The sequence below is a fragment of the Ipomoea triloba genome, chromosome 2 (genome assembly GCF_003576645.1).
Source record: "Ipomoea triloba cultivar NCNSP0323 chromosome 2, ASM357664v1".
Classification (NCBI taxonomy): domain Eukaryota; kingdom Viridiplantae; phylum Streptophyta; class Magnoliopsida; order Solanales; family Convolvulaceae; genus Ipomoea; species Ipomoea triloba.
Window position 1 is genome coordinate 4,010,815 of NC_044917.1, and position 21,702 is coordinate 4,032,516.

The following is a 21,702-nucleotide window of genomic DNA, read 5'->3' on the forward strand; positions in this document are numbered from 1 at the left end:
TAGAGCATCTTCAATGAAAAACAATTTTCTTCCAACTCACCAACTTAGCTCCAGCCATGCCATGTGGCCATGAAAAGACCTACATCAGCAGATTAGGCTTGATTTATTTTGTAATACCCTTTTATTTTTAAAAGTGAGTCTACTTATATATCATCAAATTTTCAATTCTTTTACTATTTTCTCCAATACTCTCTCATTTTTTAAAGTGAACCACTAAGATACCATTTGGCAGCTTTTGTAATTGCAAACTAGCTAGAAACACAAGTTTACAATATACGTGTATTAAAAAAAAATCCAGTCACATCAACTTGAAATTAAAGAGGTACTTTTGCAGGGATAAACCCAACCTTAGACATCCTCATATTGTTAGAGCTTCCTCGACGGATATATTCTTTTGTATGTTTTTTTTCCTACAGAGGAGAAAATGAAAAAGAAAAAAATGACAAACAAAGTTAAAAATAAATAAATAAAAAAAAAGTCTTCTTTACGCACTCACTGGGTGCATCTAGTGCACACAAAGTGCAATAACGTGCTTTTAAAAAAAAAATTCTACAAAATTCAAATAAATATATTTTCTTACAATGTAGAGATGGATAGATATTGAGTTGACGATGAGGAAAAAGAAATATCCATAATCATTAGAGATACTGTGACCTACATTGTTGTGTATATATGGAGGTAGAACATATTTTTAAAACATTTTACATGTTTTCAACATATATTCATATTATAGTAATATAGATGAGAGTTAAGCAAGGTATCAACTTCAATCACTACCATTGAATTTTTTTAATGGATGAAAACAAAACGTAAGGTTGTCACGATTAGCTCATACTATCTGTAACCTTTATTCCTGATTAATTAATTTGGGTTATTAATTAATTAAGTGGATGTTCTTCATAAGGAAGGTTACGTTGGAAGCTTAAGGTAAAGTTTTGCCAAAGAAGGAAAAAGAAAAGATGAAAACACTAAGCAATTTTTTTTAGTTATGAAAGAAATTCACAACTATTATTTGAAAGTACTAAATAAATTTTATTTGTGTGTAATAAAGATCTTACGTGATAAATTAAGTAGAAAAAAATATTTTAAAAAAATCAAACTCGTAAGTACAAAAATTATACTCCTATGCGCATATTTCTTGGGCAGACAGAGAAGTGGTACACTGGTAGGTTCATAGGTGGTCCATCACTCCAGCCCTTAGTTTGGTAGAAGCCACACGGACTATTAGAACAGGGAGCAAAGTCTACGATATTTATTTGGAATAAGGGCCCAGTACATTTTTTATTTTTTTTAAGTGCAATAATTATTAAATTTAAATTCATAAAATATCTTTAAAAATCTATATTGAATACCGTCAAACTTTTAAAATTGATAAAAATTTTAAAAGTCTATAAAAGTCATGATTGAATACACCTCCATAATATGTAAATAAGCAATTGTATTCGTTTTTATAAATATCAAGTTTATGTGTTCAATTTTTGTTTTTTTTTTTAAATTCGACGATTTAATTTCACTTTTCATATTAGTTTGAGAGTGTATTTGACTATTATCCTAATTTAATTTTAATCATCAAAAAAATACTACAAAAATGTGTACTTGATATTTATGTAGCACAAAAGTGGAGAAACTTTTTTTTTTTTTTTGGTGATTACTACAATTTAATCTATCTATAGTATAGTACTTTCAAAGCGGGTCGGCCCGCACAATTAGGCTTGCCCCACCACGGGCCTAATTTTTACGGGCTTTTGGGAACTGGCCTGTTAGGCTCGCGTGCTAAGATTCATAAAACCCTAGCCCGCCCTACGTGGGTTGGCGGGCCCAGCGGGCTTTTCATTTTGTTCTTTTTTTTTTTTAAATTATAGTGTATACAAAAATTGTACACATGAATATATATATATATATATATATATATATGGGCTGGATCCAATGAGATCACCATCTAAGATGAGATCATGAGATTCAATCTTAGCCATTTATTAAATTGGAATGAATGGTTAGGATTAATATTTAAATATGAATTTTTTTAGGACATAATTTAGAGAAAAGGCTAGAGCTGTAATTTGTTTAGAATGTATTATAATAGGAAAATAATTAAACATAATAATTCCCATATATTAAGGAATTCTAATCATGGTAACCAAGTATAAGTTTTATGGGATATTTTATCTGTTTTGAACAAACACCGTGACAATACTGTAACAATTAGTCGAAGTAGGTTACCGGAGACTTCCATGGATAATATGTTTGACGGTATGTTGTTACAACTTTGTATTTCACTTTTGAGTTTTTTGTTTCTGATTCTAAATGGTGTGTGCATTTATAGCGCATGGAGTGTGCATATTCCTGAGTATGATTGAATGAAGCAATGCGTAATTACTTTGTATTTCACTTTTGAGTTTTTTGTTCCTGTTTCTAATGGTGTGTGCATTTATCGCACATGGAGTGTGCATATCCCTGAGTTTGATAGAATGAAACAAGGCGTAGTTTAGTAGGGAATATGTTGGAGTTTTAATGGAGAGTAATAATTTAGTGATTGGTGTGTGCTTGTGTTAGTTTTAGCGTGTGCATAATTCTGTATTTCACTTTTGAGTTTTTTGTTCCTGTTTCTAATGGTGTGTGCATTTATCGCGCATGGAGTGTGCATATCCCTGAGTTTGATAGAATCAAACAAGGCGTAGTTTAGTAGGGAATATGTTGGAGTTTTAATGGAGTGTAAGAATTTAGTGATTGGTGTGTGCTTGTGTTATTTTTTGCGTTTGCGATGTGGTTTGATGAGTTAGTGTGTGCGTTGTAGTTTGATGGTGTGTGCATACGGCTGGGGGATTTTTTTTAACACTAATTACATTATGACATTTTTATGTCTCGATATGGTTACTTCCATGAGTGATTTCGGGATTTGTTTGGTTATGGTGTGTGTTTGTGTTGTAGTGGCTTTAGAGAAACTAGTGTGCGCTAGTTTTTTTATTGGAAGTGGTGTGTGCTTGTGTTAGTTATAGCGTGTGCATAATTCTGTATTAGTTTGTTATTAATTTTTCATATTCGTTAAGTATATTTCAGTGATTGATTTCTCTATTAGTTTGGTAAGGGTTTGCGTTAATGTTTTATCGGGTGGAGGGACGCCAATTTAGAGCATTGTATTATATTACTCTTTTTTAAATACTTGAATTTAGTAGTATGCACGTAAGTGTATGGATTTCGGAGTTTTTGCGTTTGCGATGTGGTTTGATGATTAGTGTGTGCGTTGTAGTTTGATGGTGTGTGCACACGGTTGGGGGATTTTTTTTAACACTAATTACATTATGACATTTTTATGTCTCGATATGGTTACTTCCATGAGTGATTTCGGAATTTTTGTTTGGTTATGGTGTGTGTTTGTGTTGTAGTGGCTTTTAAAGAACCTCATGTGCGTTATTTTTTTATTGGAAGTGGTGTGTGCTTGTTTTAGTTATAGCGTGTGCATAATTCTGGAATACACTTGTATTAGTAGTTTGATCCACTTCACTGAAAATTTTATTCTCTCCCCACCATATGTAGGACCCAGTGATCAGACCGTGGAGATGCAAACTACTGATATGGAAGAATCTGCAGACGTTCCCAATTACTGGATGACAACATGTGACCCCTCTCTTAAGCCAGTTGTAGGACAGAGATTTGAAAGTTTAGAAAATGGAATTAAATTTTATATAAAGTATGCTTCAGCAGCTGGTTTTGATGTACGCCGCAGTACAGAAATAAAGAACAAATATGGTGTTACCATTAAAAAGTATTTGGTTTGTTCCCGGGAAGGATATAAGGAGGCTAAAGATACAGATCTAATGGAAAGTGGAGCACCAACACACCCCAAACGTCGACGTACTTCTAACATAGTGGGATGCATTGCTAAGATAATTTTCAGACTAAATGTGGAGGTGTACGAAGTGGTGTCATTCGAAGAAAGGCACACACACGATTTATGCGGGGACAGTTACAAACCGTTTATGAAAGTGAATCGGAAACTAGACATTGGGCATCAGCACTTCATTGCAAACTGTGCTAAAGCTAACATTGGGCCTAGTAAGACTTTCAACCTATATGCAGAAATGGTGGGAGGAACCAACAAAGTGGGTGCTACGCAACAAGATTTCAAAAACTACAAGAGAGAAATTTTGGCATACATGAAGGGTGGGGATGCGCAGATGGTTCTAACCAACTACCTTGAAAAGAAGTCAGACTGTGATGATTTCTACTTTGAATATGAGGTGAATGAAAAGGATCAATTGAGCCGTGTGTTTTGGGCCGATGGTGTTGCAAGAAAACAGTTTAGCTTATTCGGAGAAGCCATGGCGTTTGACGCGACATACCAAACGAACAAGTAAGTCCCTCAATAACATTTACGAAAATCCATTCTGATATGAAGTGATTTATTACATTGTTTGAAACATGTGTGGTTGTTGATGTATGTGCGGGTGTATGTAAATCAACGTGTTTGCTGCGTTTATTGTATGCTACAACCAGTCTGTGTGCGTGTGTGTAGTTTTGGTTGTCGAAGGAGTAGTGAGTGTGTTAAACGGTGCGTGAATGTCGGTGTGCACTGGTGTGCGTGTTAGCGTTATGGTATGTGCACTACAATGTGCATTGGTGTGTGACTGGTAGAGTTGCGATGTGTGCATTATGCTGGTTAGTGGTGTTGGAAAGAATGTAATGTGTGTGCACGTTTTTATATGTGCGTGTGTGTAGTTTTGGTTGTTGAAGGAGTTGTGAGTGTGTTTGTCGGGTGTGAATGTCGGTGTACACTGGTGTGCGTGTTAGCGTTCTGGTATGTGAATTACAATGTGCATTGGTGTGTTTACGGTAGAGTTGCAGTTTGTGCATTATGCTGGTTAGCGGGTTTGGAAATAATTTAATGTGTGTGCACGTTTTCTATTTGTGTGCTTCACTTTGGTGCACTCATGCATTGTTCTCCAAAATATAATGTGGTGTGTTTCAATGCATAGGTACAAGCTAGTGTTTGTTCCATTTACCGGCGTAGACCACCATAAGAGATGTGTTACATTCGCTGCGGGATTGATTGCTAGCGAAGATGAGGAGTCTTACCGTTGGCTTTTAATCAACTTCAAAAAAGCAATGGGGAGAACCCCACCAATAACAATCACCGATCAAGACCCAGCCATGAAAGTTGCCATTGCTATGGAGTTTCCCGAGACCCGTCATCGTTTCTGCATGTGGCATATAATGACTAAAGTTGGGGACAAAGTAGGAGCCGAAATGGCAAAGAATACTGAATTTCGTCGCGCGCTAAACAGTGTTGTGTGGAATGAAAATTGTATGCCTGAAGAGTTTGAGAATGGTTGGAATGGTGTTGTGCATAAATATGGGCTACAAGATAATGGATGGTTGAAGCTTATGTATGAGCAACGTGAATCATGGATACCTGCGTATTTCCAAGATATGTTTATGGGAGGGCTGTTGCGAACAACTTCTCGTTCGGAATCCGAGAACAGTGTTTTCCGAAGTAATACTAGTAAACATATGTGTCTTGTGGAATTTTTCTATCAGTTTGAGCGCACAATCAATAGGCAACGAAGTAAACAAGCTGAATTAGATGCCGCTTGCAATGGCCACCTTCCTACCCTAAAGACACCGTTGAGTGTTGAGCGTGAGGCAGCGTCAATATACACATTGGCAATTTTTTACCAGTTGCAGGGAGAAATAATAGGTGCATGTTTCTCCTACCGAGTGCGATCATTCGCAGTTAGCGAACCTACCCGGACATACGCGATTGAAGACGATAAAGGGAAGTCATACACAGTGGTAGTTGAAAATGGGAGCAACAACATCAGTTGCACATGCCGAATGTACAGAAGGATTGGGCTGCTTTGTAGGCATGCTTTTGTAATACTGAAAGATGAGCGGTTCGATCATATTCCACCACAGCACATCACTCCACGTTGGACACGGGATGCTGCTCAAAAAACAGGTCGTGATCCGTACTCGTGCACGCAAGCGGAAGAATTACAAAGTGTAGCTAAGAGTTTGGAGGAAACCCAGGTAATAAATACTTTCTACAAGTGTTTGGGATTAGCTAACGGGAAGGTTGAAAAATTGCAGCAAATTGCCCATGCACTAGGAGGGGTTGAAACGTCAATGTCCGGGGACAAAGATAGTGGGGAGGCGAATCTTGGAAAACATGCAACAATGGAAACATACTGTGGGATACCAGCTCCGGAAACAATCCTAGTGCACCCGCCACAAGTATCGAAGAACAAAGGTTCTGGCAAACGAATTAAATCGATGAAGGAGATTGCGATCAAGGGAATGAGAAAGAAAGGGCGTACATGTGCGACATGTGGACTGGCGAACGGACATAATAGCCGAACTTGCCTTAAAAGGTAGAAACGGGCATTTGGATTTGCTGCTGTACTGGACAGTAGCGTATAATTGTATTGGTGATTTAGTAGTGAACTTTGTGATTTTGAATTTAAGATTTCTCTTTATACTGGTTTAATCGTTGAAGAACCATTATAGTTTTTGTTTAACATTTGTGCATGACTGGAATATTTTATATATTTTTTGGTTTTAACCTCAGTTGGTGTTTGTGTATAAACAAGTGTGTGATCCAACATGCTGGTGTGTGCGACGTAGTTGGTCGTGATATCCATTTGTTTTCTAAGGTCGGTGCATAGTAATAGTGTATGCGCAATAGTAGTCAACTGTGTGCTGTGCATTGGTCGGTTTATTCAATAGGTGTTTGCGCTCCAGTATGTGCGTTTCAATGATTTGGAGTTGTGTGCAATGCGGTGGTGTCTGCGTGAATTCGTAATGGTGTGTGCATTCCACTGTAATACCCACACTTAATAACTGTGGATTTGTTTGTGTAAACTGTTTACCAATAAAAAATGCCCTTTAATGTTCTTGATTGATTTAAGTAATCATGGAAGGCAAATACAAACAAAAATGGGGAAAGAAACTTTAGTAATTTAGAAAAAGTAGGATAAAGCATGCACATTGGAGCCACGTGTTAAAGGATAGTATTCAGAAATAAATGAGAAAGCATGCAGAGTGGATTCCTACGCATAAGAACGCACACAGTTACACCTTAAAGAGCACAAACTTAAGTACGGTAATCAATGGGAGGTAGTGGAGTACATATATGGCTTGATGTGCAATACAGTGTACTGGTTTGTGCGTAACTAATACTAGGTACTGGTTTGTCCCTAACCTTTTCTCCGGTGTGTGCATATTGATAGTGTATGCGCAAGATTTGTTAGCTGTGTGTTGTGCATTGGTGGGTTTATTCAATTGGTGTGTGCGATCCAGTATGTGCGTTTCAATGATTTGGAGTTGTGCACAATGCGAAGGCGTGTGCGTGTATTCATAATGGTGTGTGCATGCCACTATTAAATGCTGTGGGAGAGGTGATTCAATATCAATGACAAGTACGTATTAAACAGAACTGCTGTCTTATTGGTTAAAAATAAAATTCAACATCAGCTGGTACCGAAAATGAAGGACATTAGTAACACATATATGTAAAAGGAATATTGAATGCTGAAATGGTTTTAAATCTTAATGTTGGTCAACGTATAGTGGCTTCAAATCCCCCCACTGCGTTGACGTTGGGCAGATGGTGTGTGTTGTTATGAAACAGCAAAAGTTCTGACATGAGCCTTACGCGCATTTCACGCACACACCTTGCATCACCCCTCCGAATACCACAATCCCAAGAGGCTATCGACTGCCCTACATACGTCTCCATATGGCGCATTGCAAATACACCAGAGTCGATGCTGTTTTTTGTTTCGCGCCATGACATTCGAAGGCGTCGTGGTTGCAGTGCAGTGACCTTTATGTAGAGTGCTGGGAATCCGGAGTCCTCGAAGAATACGGAGAGCAAATCATGCTAAATAAGCAAAGTTAATACAAACATACAAGAGAGTTAGTTGAGATCAACCATATGACAAACATACATTAGATTTGCAGAATAACTAAGTACGAGTAGTAGAACGTGGTATACCAGCTGCATATGGGTTTGGCCATATTTTTCGAGTGAATCACCACCAGTAGATAAGTTATCAATAATAACGAACTTCAATCGTCTTACATCAACAGAAATAACATAATAATGTGTGCCATGCAATATAGGGAAAATGAACTGCCAAAAAGAAAAAACAATTAAACTCGTAAAACGCAAGTGATAATTAAGTGGTGGGGCTATAATAGAACATAACTAGGACGGATGTGCGTTGTACATAACAGGATCAAAGACACTCACCATGTCCACATCTCCCCATGTAGCATAACTTGTTAACTTTAATTCGGCCTCCATCCGCTCAGTGAATAATTGTAATCGATGTGAACGGGGTGCTTGAAAGTTACTAACTGTGTGCAACTATATTTAATAAAGAAACCCATGAATGTTAACAAATGTGCATAAAAGTGTGTTAAAAATGTGTAATTGAGCAATGTTGTAGAAAGCACACCGTTGTAGCTATTGACACGAAAAACCTACTAGGTGCAGCAATTGGTTTACCCCGCTCCCTAAAGTTTAGCAGTGATGCCCAAGCATTGATTATAGCAACCGCCACTTGATTGCCTTCCAATAACAACATAAAGTCCTCCCGGCGTGCAGACCACCCACCATAATTAAATAACTCCGCATTCCTAAACAAACAAAAGAAATCATATTCTAAGGTGGATGGGTTGTTGGGACAGTATGCTATATCGTACATGTAGTTAAAAAGTATACCTGTCCAAATTAACGTTGGTAGCCATCCAATCATAGACAACCTGAGATTCCGGTTTTTTCACAGACCTCATTTGGAGTGTGCGGGTGCGGGTGCGTGGAGCATACGAATTCCAGTCGATTGTGCGCAACGGCACTACAGCCCCTAAGGGTTGGCGTGAAAACTTTTGAGGGGCAGCACATGTTTGATTGAAGACCATGCTGTAACCTGGATGAGTCCTAGGTATTTGCTGTATATGTAATGAAACAGTGAATATTAAAAGAAACCAAGACCCAAAGTAGTAGGAAAATAGAGTTGTTGTAAATTCGGAACACAAGACAAATGTTTCCGCAAAATGAAGGAATACCTGTATAGGGGTTTTGTCGTTATCGTTGCTACCAATTGCCCGGCCTTCACTTTGATTGATTTTCGTAACAGAATTTTGAACAGCCTTCCCAATCGAGGACTGGTGCTGAGGACCTGCGAACACAGGCACTGCAATGGGTCCCTAAAGTCCATGGAAAATGGTGTTATGGAGTTTTAGCTGATGCGTTGAACTTGTTAGGAGTGTGCAGGTCAGAGTGCAAAGAAATTAAACTTACTACTGGTGTTGGGTTAGACGTAGATCCACGAGACGTGTCAAGTGTAGGCACGACGTCATACTTGCGAGCAATTACTTCAGCCTCAGCCCACAGTTGAGTAGGGTGGTCATCTGTCAAGTCGGGAGTTGATGAATGGTTCGTCACACATACCTATATAAGGGAAATGTCAAACAAAAGCGGTTCAGGTATGTGCGTGCACCATGTGAAACGGGTGCATTAGTGTAGTGCGGTGTGTGCAATTTGGTTGAGAAGGAAAAATACTTACTACAGTCAGTGTGTTTGACGTAGATCCATGTATCGGGCCAGCTGCAGGCACCACATCGTAATGACGTCGAATTGCTACTACCTTCTCCCATCGGGTGGAAGGGTGTTCTTGAGTTAAGCCAAGGCTGAATGATGGAATTCCCATAGAGACCTATATAATGTGAAATGGAAACATTGGGGTTCAAGTGTGTGCAGATTGTGTCTGAAAGGGGGTACAATCATGCGAGGCAGTAATGGGGATACAAGTACTAATAAATGTGATTGAAATAAAAGTTATAAGCTTGTGCGCAAAACAGAAACTTCATAGTACGACCTGCACTTACGGTATACAGATGCTTGCCCCCTGCGTTTACTACGACCACAAAAAACAGTACAGGCATAACAAAAAAGCAATGTGAATACAAGCAACCTACACCATAGGATAAGTGCTTACTAACTGACAAAAGTGATCATACAGTACTAACAACCTAACTACGTGGTAATTTCTTGCGCTTGTACACAATCATACTTACTGCATCTGGTGATTTTGAGCGCGACCCCCGTAATGGGTCAGTCATAGGTACGTCATCATACTGTCGAACAATAGCTTCAACCTCTGTCCATCCTTTGGTAGGAATATCAGCATTCGCGCTAACAGTAAATGAAGGAATTTGTTGAACAGAGTTGGTCTGCTGAGCCGCCTTCTCAATCGCCTCAACGGCACGTAGATTGTATGGATTGTTCCACATATCCTCTTCCAGCTGCGTTGCACCACCCTCCGTACCACCATGGTTGTCTTCCGCTGTATGACCACGCTGATCAGATAGCGTAATGATCCTGCGAGCAGCAGAGAGCACATGGCGAAACATATCAGAACTAGGGGTGTAAACGAGTCGAGCCGCTCGCGAGCCGCTCGCGAGCCACTCGGTCAAAGCTCGGCTCGAACTCGGTCAACTTCGCGCTCGAGCCGAGCTCGAGCCGGCTCGTTAAATAATCGAGTCGAGCTCGAGCCTAAATATTTTAGGCTCGTGGCTCGTCGAGCCGCTCGCGAGCCATACATATATATATATATATATATATATATATATATATATATATATATATATAATAAAGATAAAAGAGTAAATAAATACATAATAAGTACTTAACCCTAAATCTAAATGCTTAAGCTTCTGCCGCCGACGTAGCATCACAGAGCACTGGGAGCAGCAGTCCACAGTCCACACCTCTCGCTTCCGTGAGCAAACGACTGCAGCAGCACATCGCCGACCAAGCATCACGGAGCAGACCACCGCTGACCGAGNTTTTTTTTTTTGGGAGAAAAATATACTACTGTTAACTGTTAAGTGCTGCTATCTTGCATTCTTGGAACATAAATTGATTAGTGTTTGGAAACATAAATATACTACTTTAATTACATATTTACATTTAATTCAAATATTCAATTAAATTTAAACATTAATACTTTATTATTGACTAGGTTTGCTTTGGTTCATAAACCTTGAGATGAGTACATCTAAATTATGGTCAAATTCAGAGTCTTGAGATTCAGTAGCCAATTTACATTCTTGTGCTTGCTGCTTTGTAGTAATTACTAATTAGTGTTTGGACTTTGGCTTATGTTTTGGTGTTGTGAACTTAATTAGTTTTATTATTATTTTCAGTAGTCATGTCCACTGAAAATTCATCTATTCCTCAAAATACATACACCTCAAGTAATGCAGTTGGTGAAAATATTGAAACAAATATTGAGGTGAATGAACAAGCTGGAGCATTTGAAAAAATAGGATTACATTCCAATGACCATGATACACAACAAAATGAAGAAACAGTTAGCCAACAAGATTTTCAAACAAACAAGAGAAAAAAGACATCATGTGTGTGGGATGATTTTACAGTTATTGAGCCAGATGGAATAAAGAAGGCAAAATGTAACCATTGTCATCAACAATTCACATTAACTAAATCGGGCACCACAAGTAGCTTGAAGAGGCATCAAGCTAAATGTGTTACAAGAAAGACAAATTTGAAGGTAACTACATAAATTTTCTTTAGCTTAAATTTTCTATGCATCAATAATAGTAATTGTATTATTGATTTTGTAGATGATTGATCAACAAATGAAGTTAAATTTTTTGCCAAGTGAGGGAGTTTCATCTTCCATTCCTCCATTACATCCTGGAAAGTTTGACATGGAATTAATGAGGGAGTCTGCTACTCATTGGATCATGATGCATGAACATCCATTTACCATTTTAGAAGAAGTGGGATTCAACATTATGATGAAACGAGGTATGCCCGAGTGGAAAAAAATTAATAGAAACACAAGCAAGGCAGATTGTTTGAAAGTTTATGAGCTTGAAAAGAAGAAGTTGAAGAACAGTCTTGAATGCATTAGTAAAGTAAGTTTGACAACAGATTGTTGGAAATCAAAAAATCAAAAGATTGAGTACATGGTTGTCACTGGCCATTGGATTGATTCTTCGTGGAGATTGCAAAAGAGAGTTTTAAGCTTCATCAACATTCCACCACCGAGGGGAGGTCTTCAGATTTCTGATGCCATATTCAAATGCATGAAAGAGTGGGGCATTGAAAAGAAAGTTTTTACAATTACAGTTGATAATGCTTCAAGTAATGATTCTGCTATTCGGTATATGAAGGATACACTCCAAAGATCAAGAAGTTTGGTATGTGGAGGACGTTTATTTCATGTTCGTTGTTGTGCGCACATTTTGAACTTGTGTGTACAAGATGGATTAGAAGAGATCCGACACATCATTAGTGATGTTAGAGATAGTGTGGAATATGTGAACCGATCAGAGGCTAGGCGTATACAATTTGCAGATTGTGTGCAACAATTGCAATTGAAAGATAGAAAATTGATTCGTGATTGTAAGACTAGATGGAACTCGACTTTTGAGATGTTAAGTTGTGCACTTAAGTTCAAAGAAGCTTTTAAGATGCTACAAGATCGTGATCCATTCTTTGACAGTTGTCCATCGGAAGCTGATTGGGATAATGTTAGCAAAGTTTGCTCAATATTAGAGGCTTTTTGGATAGCAACTCACGTAATTTCAGGTTTGTTTCTTTTAATTTGATTCTTCTTTAAGTACAAAACTTTGTTTCTTCTAATTGGTTTTATGTTGTTACTTGTTTCAGGTTGTGAGTACCCAACTTCAAATTTATTTCTTCAGGAAGTTCAAAAAATCAAATCAGCATTGGATGGTCGTGTAGATGATGAAGATTCCTTTATTCGAAATTTGGTTCTGATAATGAAGATGAAGTTTGATAAATATTGGGGTGAGTGTAATTTGTTGATGGCTATAGGTGCTGTATTTGATCCAACAAAAAAAATGCTTGCAGTTGAATTTTGTTTTCCTAGACTTTATTCTAGTAAGGAAGCTGCAGAAAATATTTCAAAAGTGAAGGAGATCATTAATACTCTTTATGAAGAGTATGTTGCTAAATCAATCAACCAAGGAATTTTTACAAGTCCGGCAGGTACTTTGCAGTTTGCACAATCAACCAAATAATTATTTTTATTTTATTATTTTATATTAACAATTTAACTTTTACACTAGGTTCTTCAATGGCTTTTGAGAGCCAAGTCAGCCACCAAAGTTCTACACATACTTGGGATGATTTTGATGCATATTGTGCACAAGTTGAGACTGCAGAACCTAAAAGATCAGAGTTAGTGGACTATTTAGAAAAAGGGCGTCTTAAAAAGAATGAGCTTCCTAGTGACTTTTCTTGTTTGGACTGGTGGAAGATGAATAGAATGCAGTATCCAATACTGTCAAGAATGGCGGCAGATATTTTAGCTATACCTGTTACTAGTGTGGCTTCAGAAGCAACGTTTAGTGCTGGAACAAGGGTAATTGATTCTTATCGTGCATCATTGTTACCGGAAACAGTACAAGCTTTACTTTGTGGGGGTGATTGGCTTCGACATATACACGGAGTTACCAAAAATAAAGTAAGTTTATTTTTAATCTATAACTTTTCTACATTGTCTTTTAAAAATATCTAGTTAACTACAAGCTTGTTTACCTTTTATTTTTTTCAGAAAGATAAATCGTACCAAGAAATTTATCTACCTTTATCCAACTCATGAAAGTACGATGAAGACTTGTAGTTGATGTGGAATTGTCAGCTTGTATGGACTATTGAGTACTTTGAACTATGCAGTTTGGAATTGTCAGCTTGTATGGACTATTGAGTACTTTGAACTATGCAGTTTGGACTTATGATGTATTATTAGTAATGTATGAGTACAAAAATTATTATTATTATTTGATGCATCATGCATGTAGTTAATTAAGTCAAATTCGAGCTCCAACACGAGCTCGAACTCGAGCCATGACGAGTCGATATTCGGCTCGAGCTCGAGCTCGAGTTCGAACAGTCGAGCCAATCGAGCCGAGCTCGAGCTGCTCGAAAATAAGACGAGCTGAGCTCGAGCTTCATTTTTTGAGCTCGATCGAACTCGAGCCGAGCTCGAGCTCTCATGTTTCGAGTCGAGCTCGAACTCGAGCACCTCTAAGTTCGGGCTCGGCTCGACTCGTTTACACCCCTAATCAGAACTGGTCGTATGACCCGGATGACTCTCTAGGAATTGCACCATATCATCCAGAGCCTTCCCTAACGCAACAGACTTGTCATCGAAGTCCTCAGCATCAGTCTGTAATAGTTATAATGTAGTGTTAAAAATAGAACAACCACATATTGAAGTAATTGAATAGTGCAAAGCTTAGTGATTAGTATGCACGCACGGTCAGCAACATTAACGCGCACAGACCAGAATACCTTTGGGACAGTTGTGTGAGCCTGTGAGTCTCTCCCACTAGTAGCAGCGTCCTCCTACAAAGGAAGCGGAAAGGGCAGGATCCCCATGGGAAAACAATGAGAATGTGAAGCAGAAATGCACACGCACATACTAGCAAACCACTCCTTGTGCAGTGACTAACTAAAATGGGAATTGAAACAAACCTGATTGTCAGTTGCAACAACAATATGTCCTTCTACAACCCCTCGGCCAAAGCCTCCAGCCCGAATCTCAGATAATTGTCTAGCCTTAAGATGTCTAGAACTCCACCCACGTAATGATGGCACAAGACGAGGCACGACCCTGTCGGAATGCACAACCCTGTCCACATAAAGCAACTGAACCTTATAGATATCAGTATCACGCACGCAATACATATAATTCACAAAATGATTATGAAAAAAGAGAATGAATTACAACACCTACCAGCAAGAAGACAATAGGACCAGAAAACTGCTTATCTGGATTATGGACCCACTGGGCATGTCTTTCAACCAAACTTTCCAATATGAACTTACACCAGTTCAAATTTTTAATACCATCAACATCCTCAAAATGATGAAAGACCAACTGGTTTGCATACCCGTTTGTCATCGTCCCACCCAAAACACTGACAACAAGAACGGCAAAATGGCGCTTAAACCAGACATCCCCCTCCAAAAGAGATCTGACCTTAGTTGCAATCATAGCCGGTGTGATATCATGCTTCTCTTTGTTGAACTTAGACCTCCATTCCTTTAAGGTATCACTGACATCATCCTTTTTTCTCTTTGTAATAACAACACTACCCTGCGGAAGACCCAATGTATAATGAACATCCTCCTCTGTAACAGGGAGGACCAATCCGTTCTCCAGGCTCAAACACATGTTAGTTGGGTCAAAATTACTAATCAGCCACCTACACATAGACTTTGGAATACCTTCAACCTGAAAGTCCAACATATCTCCAAGTCCAAGCGCACGCACGGCGTTCTTTTGACAAGCATTAAAGCGCTTAATTGGCCATGCTAAATGCTTTGGGCTGCCACGAATCTTCAATTCAGGAAACAACTGCACATCCTCCCCACCAAGCCCACTATCAGAATCATCTTGCACCGGGTCTGGTTGGACGGTAGTGGGCAAAACAACAGGGGGAGATTCCAAATTGTCTGAGGGCGGATTATCCAGCATATTAGCTTGAATACCTTCATCAGTGTCCCCTGTGAAGTGGGAAACTTTTAATTTAAGGCAGCCACACATTGATGAAAAAACCAAAACTGTAAGTATTTAAACAGAAACCCACCAAAGCTTAGAGAATATGGTAAACAATACTGTAAAACAAAACCAACCATAATGTAAATATTAGAATGTTATTTGATTCTACTTCAAAAGCGAATGAGAATTGGCAAAACTAGAATAATAGCATTTGGAAATGATAATGAAAATTACAAAGACCATGCACTATGGAGTCCAGGTGGTTACAGAATAGTATTTAAAAATGTGAAATAAATCAAAACGCATGCACGGTAGAGACCGACTAATAAGCACGCACACACCTGTACCATAAACAGCACACGCCGAAAAACCCTAAAACACACCTGTACCATAAACAGCACACGCCGAAAAACCCTAAAAGAATGTCCAAGTATAGGAAAATGTAGAAAATTACAAAGACCATGCACTATGGAGCCCAGGTGGTTACAGAGTAGTAATTAAAAATGTGAAATAAATCAAAAAGCATGCACGGTAGAGACCGGCGAATAAGCACGCACACACCTGTACCATAAACAGCACACGCCGAAATACCCCAAAGAATGGCCAAGTATGGGAAAATGTAGAAAATTAAGAAGAACATAGTGATAAATAAAAATGGGACACACAATTAAACCGTAAACAGAACACAGGCATAAGTGCACAAACCCCCCAAGCTTATAGAACATGGTACACATATATCTAAACCCAACCCCAACCATAATGTAATAATACTATGTAATTTTATTCTATTTAAAAAGCAACTAAGAATTCGTAAAAGTAAAAGAATAGCAACTGAAAATGAGCAAAGTTCTTCTATAATTATGCACGCGCTATAACTATGCACACGGTTCTTCTATAATTATGCACACGCTATAACTAACACAAGCACACACCAATCACTAAATTCAAGTANACAGAACACAGGCATAAGTGCACAAACCCCCCAAGCTTATAGAACATGGTACACATATATCTAAACCCAACCCCAACCATAATGTAATAATACTATGTAATTTTATTCTATTTAAAAAGCAACTAAGAATTCGTAAAAGTAAAAGAATAGCAACTGAAAATGAGCAAGGTTCTTCTATAATTATGCACGCGCTATAACTATGCACACGGTTCTTCTATAATTATGCACACACTATAACTAACACAAGCACACACCAATCACTAAATTCAAGTATTTATTACAATTACAAAGCAATGCACGCACGGTAATTCGGTTAAAACATACACTAGTAGCTCTCCCAAAAACATAACATAACTTTCATATTACACAAGCCAATGTTACGCACACGCTACCACCCACATACGCAAACACCAAGACAAAAAGAATAATATAATAGTATGCTGTAAATTGGCGTCCCTCCACCCGATAAAACATTTACGCAAACCCTTACCAAACTAATACAGAAATCAATCACAGAAAAATACATAACGAATATGAAAATTGGCATAATGTAATTCACACAAAATAATCTCAAAACCAAGGAAAAAGAAACTACCTCAGCACACACCAAACAGTAGCCGTACCTTTCTTGACTTTATTTTTTTTTATAACCATACCTTTCTTGATTTAATCGACTAATTAACACCCATATTTCTAAAATATTCACAATCCCATGACTTAACGTACATGCATGATATGGATATGGTAATGAATATGTTTGTATCCTAGCTTGTAATAATGCCATTAATATATGTAATGCTCTCTGACTTTTGTGATATATTATATTCTAACCTTGTTGTTGATCATTTTCATCTTGTAGTATTCCAGGGACTAATCTAAGCAATCTTAAATTCAATACTGTACAATTCGATAACATAAAATTTTCAAAGATGTTATTGTCTGTACATGAATTTGTACTTTTGATTTAATATTTAAGAGACTATGCTCCTTCAATTTAAGTTGTTAAATTTTTCAGTAGTGTGCACACACCAAGCAAAACTACCTACAGTGCAATTTTTTATGGTAGTATTTTTTGATGATTTTAAACAAAATGCACCCTTACATCTGACTACAGTGTCGTGAAGAGATTATTGTGGTTGTGAGCTGGATTTTTGCTGAAATTTGTCATCTGTTATCTCTCTAGTCTCTACCCATTTTGATTGAAAAAACGCAATTCTGTCCCAAACAGGACACCACGACCACAACCTAAACAGCCCCACAAACAGGACAACACGACCACACCATGAAACAAAGCAAAACCTAGTGTTCAATATCAAAATACTACCATAAAAAATTTAACAAACCCATCATCTGATCTCATCACCTTGAATTGAAGCTCAATAATTATACAAACTGATTCCTAAAATTGTATTCCGGTATGTTGTAATTAGTCGAGTCCTGTTTCTGATTCTAATGGTGTGTGCATTTCTTAACTTTTCTGATTCCTAAAATTGCCACGCACATACCACTGTAATATGAACTCCCACTCACTGCCCCAAAACACAGTAACCCGGAATACCAAACAACCGCCTCATTGCTAACCCTAACCAAAAAAACAAAAACGAGATGAAGAAATAAACACCAAAAAAGTGAACACGGAATACCTCCAACACCATTAGAAGCGTTCCTCCTCAGACGCTTCGACCTCCAAGTAGAAGAGCCCGCCATGGAACTCCGAGCCTATGACTATGCCGACAAGCGAGAGTGAAGAAGAGCCGACTGCAATGAATGTAGACCGGCGCCAAAACGTGAGAACACCTACGCAAGGGAGGATATCACCGGCGCCAGGGAAGGAAACCGGCGATGTATCGTTAGAGATACCAATCGCAAAAGGAAAACAATCGCAAAAAATTGGGATTCCCGAGTCGTCATTACGCAAATAAAAAATAAAATTACAATATAACCCTCCCTGATCCCAAATGTGACGGGAAAACAAAATAAAATAATAAATAATTAAAATAAAATCTGAACCGTGAAATAAAAATAATAAATGGTCGAGATGTAATCTCATGATCTCNTATATATATATATATATATATATATATATATATATATATATATATATATATATATATATATATATATATATATATATATAGCAAGTCACAAGCATTAACGGGCTAGGTCCGTTAGGCCTGCTCCTTCGCGGGCTATTTTTTTGTAGTCCTAACCTGGTCACCGCGGTGCGGGTGCGGTCCAGCTTGCGAGCTTCAACCCACTTTGACAGTACTACTATAGTTAGAGCTGTCAATGCGGGCTAGCGGGCCCCGCCCCGCCAAAGCCCGCCTTTGTGGAGGGGCGGGCTTTAAAGCGGGCCTAAGTAGGGGCAACCCGCCCCGCCCTAAGCCCGCGGGCCTTGGCGGGGCCCGCCAAATTTTAAAAGTTTTAAATTTAAATAAAAATTAATATAAAAATGTAGTAAGTGTATACTAAAATAATTTGGATAATTTAAACATATAGTAATGTATTTGTAATTTTTTAAACACAATAATAACTAATAAATAAGTGTTAATCCATAAGTTAATAACAAATCATTTATATAATTTACTAATGTTTTGAACTNTATATATATATATATATATATATATATATATATATATATATTAGTGTATTAGTTTACAATTTGATATATATTATAATTATAGTGTTAGTTTACAGTTTATACTACGTATATTATAATTAGTGTATTAGTTTATAGATTGAAAACTAATATAATTATATAATTATATAATTAGTTTATAAAATTCAATATAATTATATATTGAATTTTGGTTTACAGTTTACACTGTAAACAAAAATTGAATTACTATTATATTAATTATTTATATAAAAGGGTGTGTATATATATATATATATATATATATATATATATTACACACACACTAATGTTAGTAATATAATCAAGATGAAAAGACATATTAAATGTTATAGTCTTATAGATTTACTATTGTAGTATTTATTTATTTTAATAAATCTTTTTATTATACATTTGGTGGGACCCCGCCGGCCCGCCAAGCCCGCGGGTTAGGCGGGGGCGGGCTAAAATGCCCGCCTTAAAACATGCTCAAAAAATTAGAGCACGCCCCGCCCTTTTGGCGAGACGGGACGGGTTAGCCCGTTTTGACGGCTCTAACTATAGTAGAGTCAACATAATATGTGAATAATGTCATCCAACTACTTGATTTTTTTAAATTATGAAATGAAGTGTGGGAAATATTAAAATATATATATATATATATATATATATATATATATATATATATATATATATAATTGTATATTTACAATTTTTTAAACTATGTATAAATATTAGTGTTATATACTAATTTAATAATTAAAAATAACACACTAATAAATAGTTAAGTACTACAAAGTCACTAAATGAATCAAAATTATGATGAAGCGGTAGCATTCTAGCATTCGATAGCTTCACCTTTCAAATAATGACTTTTCACTTTGGTCCAATATTAACAAAAAAAAAAAAAAAAGAGTTTTGACCCCTTGAAACGTGTTTCTGAATATTCTTTTATTATGAAATAGAGCCAAAACATTTTGGGTGAGTTTTTTATGAGATCAGAAAATGTTATGAAATACAAAATTACTACTTTTAAAGAGTTTTTGTGCGTCATAACTTGGTACGTTGAATTAGCATCAACTAATAAATAAAAATTACGCCATTACCATGAATTTACATTCAAGGGCAAGGAAATGAAATCAAGAAGAGACACGGACGAGACGGATACGTAAGTTGAACTCCACGGATCGGACATTGAAAACTTGAATTCAAACATGTTACAGATCAGAATTTATGAATGAATTGTGTATGCAAATTGAGAGTTGAGCCGCCGTGGACCCGAACAGCAATCCCACCAATCGATTAATTTATATGAATATCCAAACATGTTACATGAGGAAATTAAACATCATATGTACGACTTTCCTAATAAATAATATATGAACAAAGTCAAAATTAAATTCAAGAACCGAAACCATGCACTGCCATCATTATATTCAACCGTTTACTTCTCTTCAAATACAGTACATGATAATATTATAAATTCAATTCCCACAGTATAATGTGAATTGAAGTAGTAGGTGCTTTGTTTACGCAAATCAGTATACAGATTTGCAGGCATGGACAAAGAGCAGTGCCAGTCCCCCAGACTTTAAAACAGTGGATAATGGAATCCCATACTTTCCTTTTCCAAACAACCCCTTAAGAAATGCCCAATACATTAATATTACCCATACACTGCATATTGCCTCTCCTAAACTCCAACTACGACTCTTATTCTGTTTAAAATCCAGAATTCCAATGAACAACGCTGCCAAGTTCACTAGCAAAATGGTTGTGCCAGGGACAAACAGTGGAGATTCATCGAATGTGAACCGTCCGGCATTGGAGTCGTCATCCTTGTCTCGATTTTCGTCGCTGGAATGATCTTTCTTGGTGACTTCGAACACCGTTTCAGACAATCCAAAAACCTTAACAACCCCACTTAGGAATCCTAACAACCATGACCCAGATGCGTACACTTTCCACATTCTTTGGTTGTTCCACCACGCCCGTAAAGACTCCCCGATTCTGATGTACTCCCATAGAGTGTACAAATTGTAGATGATTAAAATGGAAGCTGGAATTATAATGGCGGCTTCGTTTATCTTTGGTTGAAAGTGGGAATTGTTGATGATGCAGTATGCGGGGAGAAGAGCATAACATATTTCAAAAACGGGCCGAATGGGCCAAATCATAGGCCATAGATAGGCCAAGAATTGCCTGAAGTGGAGCCTCCCAAATAGGGCCCACATAATTGGACTTTTCTTGCAGATCAGTATTTCCAGTAGCCCAGTGACCCATCGCTTTTGCTGGGTCAACGCGGCAGGCCCACCTGTTGGTGCACTCCCAAGAAACCCAGGTGGGTTGGGATCACAGTATGCAGATTTCCAACCCTTTCCGTGGATACTTATCCCGGTTTTCGTGTCTTCTGTTGCGCTTCCATACAACAACCCAACCTGTCAAAATTAATTGTTGTGTCAATCCAACAAGAAATAAAAAAATTGGTGTACAATTTAGTGTTCAAATTTAAAATGAAATTGACTCAATTTAACTTTTCACTAGTCTTGAGACAGAATTATAGGGTT

General features: G+C 37.5%; 5 protein-coding genes across 6 annotated transcripts in view; 2 read left to right on the plus strand and 3 right to left on the minus strand.

The window, feature by feature from the left end:
* The first annotated feature begins 3,605 nt into the window (after positions 1-3,605).
* LOC116010090 (protein FAR1-RELATED SEQUENCE 5-like) lies at positions 3,606-6,372 on the plus strand. The gene is made up of 2 exons (XM_031249353.1): positions 3,606-4,351; positions 4,974-6,372. Exons 1-2 carry the CDS (start codon positions 3,606-3,608, stop codon positions 6,370-6,372), a joined length of 2,145 nt encoding a protein of 714 aa, XP_031105213.1.
* A 1,050-nt stretch (positions 6,373-7,422) lies between these two features.
* On the minus strand, positions 7,423-9,228 carry LOC116009719. The gene is made up of 5 exons (XM_031248841.1): positions 9,070-9,228; positions 8,460-8,952; positions 8,252-8,368; positions 7,994-8,131; positions 7,423-7,879 (listed from the first exon to the last, which is right to left on the minus strand). The coding sequence occupies exons 2-5, from the start codon at positions 8,757-8,759 to the stop codon at positions 7,556-7,558; spliced, it is 879 nt and encodes a 292-aa protein (XP_031104701.1). The 5' UTR covers positions 8,760-8,952; positions 9,070-9,228; the 3' UTR covers positions 7,423-7,555.
* A 482-nt stretch (positions 9,229-9,710) lies between these two features.
* Positions 9,711-18,402, minus strand: LOC116010091. Its single transcript, XM_031249354.1, has 6 exons — positions 18,165-18,402; positions 14,802-15,574; positions 14,540-14,719; positions 14,357-14,410; positions 14,134-14,231; positions 9,711-10,423 (listed from the first exon to the last, which is right to left on the minus strand). Exons 1-6 carry the CDS (start codon positions 18,226-18,228, stop codon positions 10,036-10,038), a joined length of 1,557 nt encoding a protein of 518 aa, XP_031105214.1. The 5' UTR covers positions 18,229-18,402; the 3' UTR covers positions 9,711-10,035.
* LOC116009718 (zinc finger BED domain-containing protein RICESLEEPER 1-like) lies at positions 11,154-13,902 on the plus strand. Its single transcript, XM_031248840.1, has 6 exons — positions 11,154-11,579; positions 11,653-12,625; positions 12,707-13,048; positions 13,129-13,526; positions 13,617-13,730; positions 13,780-13,902. The coding sequence occupies exons 1-5, from the start codon at positions 11,217-11,219 to the stop codon at positions 13,662-13,664; spliced, it is 2,124 nt and encodes a 707-aa protein (XP_031104700.1). The 5' UTR covers positions 11,154-11,216; the 3' UTR covers positions 13,665-13,730; positions 13,780-13,902.
* Positions 18,403-20,530: 2,128 nt separating the features above from the next.
* LOC116009873 (cellulose synthase-like protein H1) overlaps positions 20,531-21,702 on the minus strand; it is a 41,043-nt gene continuing 39,871 nt past the window's right edge. For both annotated transcript variants that reach the window (XM_031249051.1, XM_031249052.1), the window contains exon 8: positions 20,531-21,573. In XM_031249051.1, coding sequence (XP_031104911.1) covers positions 20,674-21,573 — 900 coding nt within the window. In that variant the 3' untranslated portion in view covers positions 20,531-20,673. The remainder of the gene's footprint in view (positions 21,574-21,702) is intronic.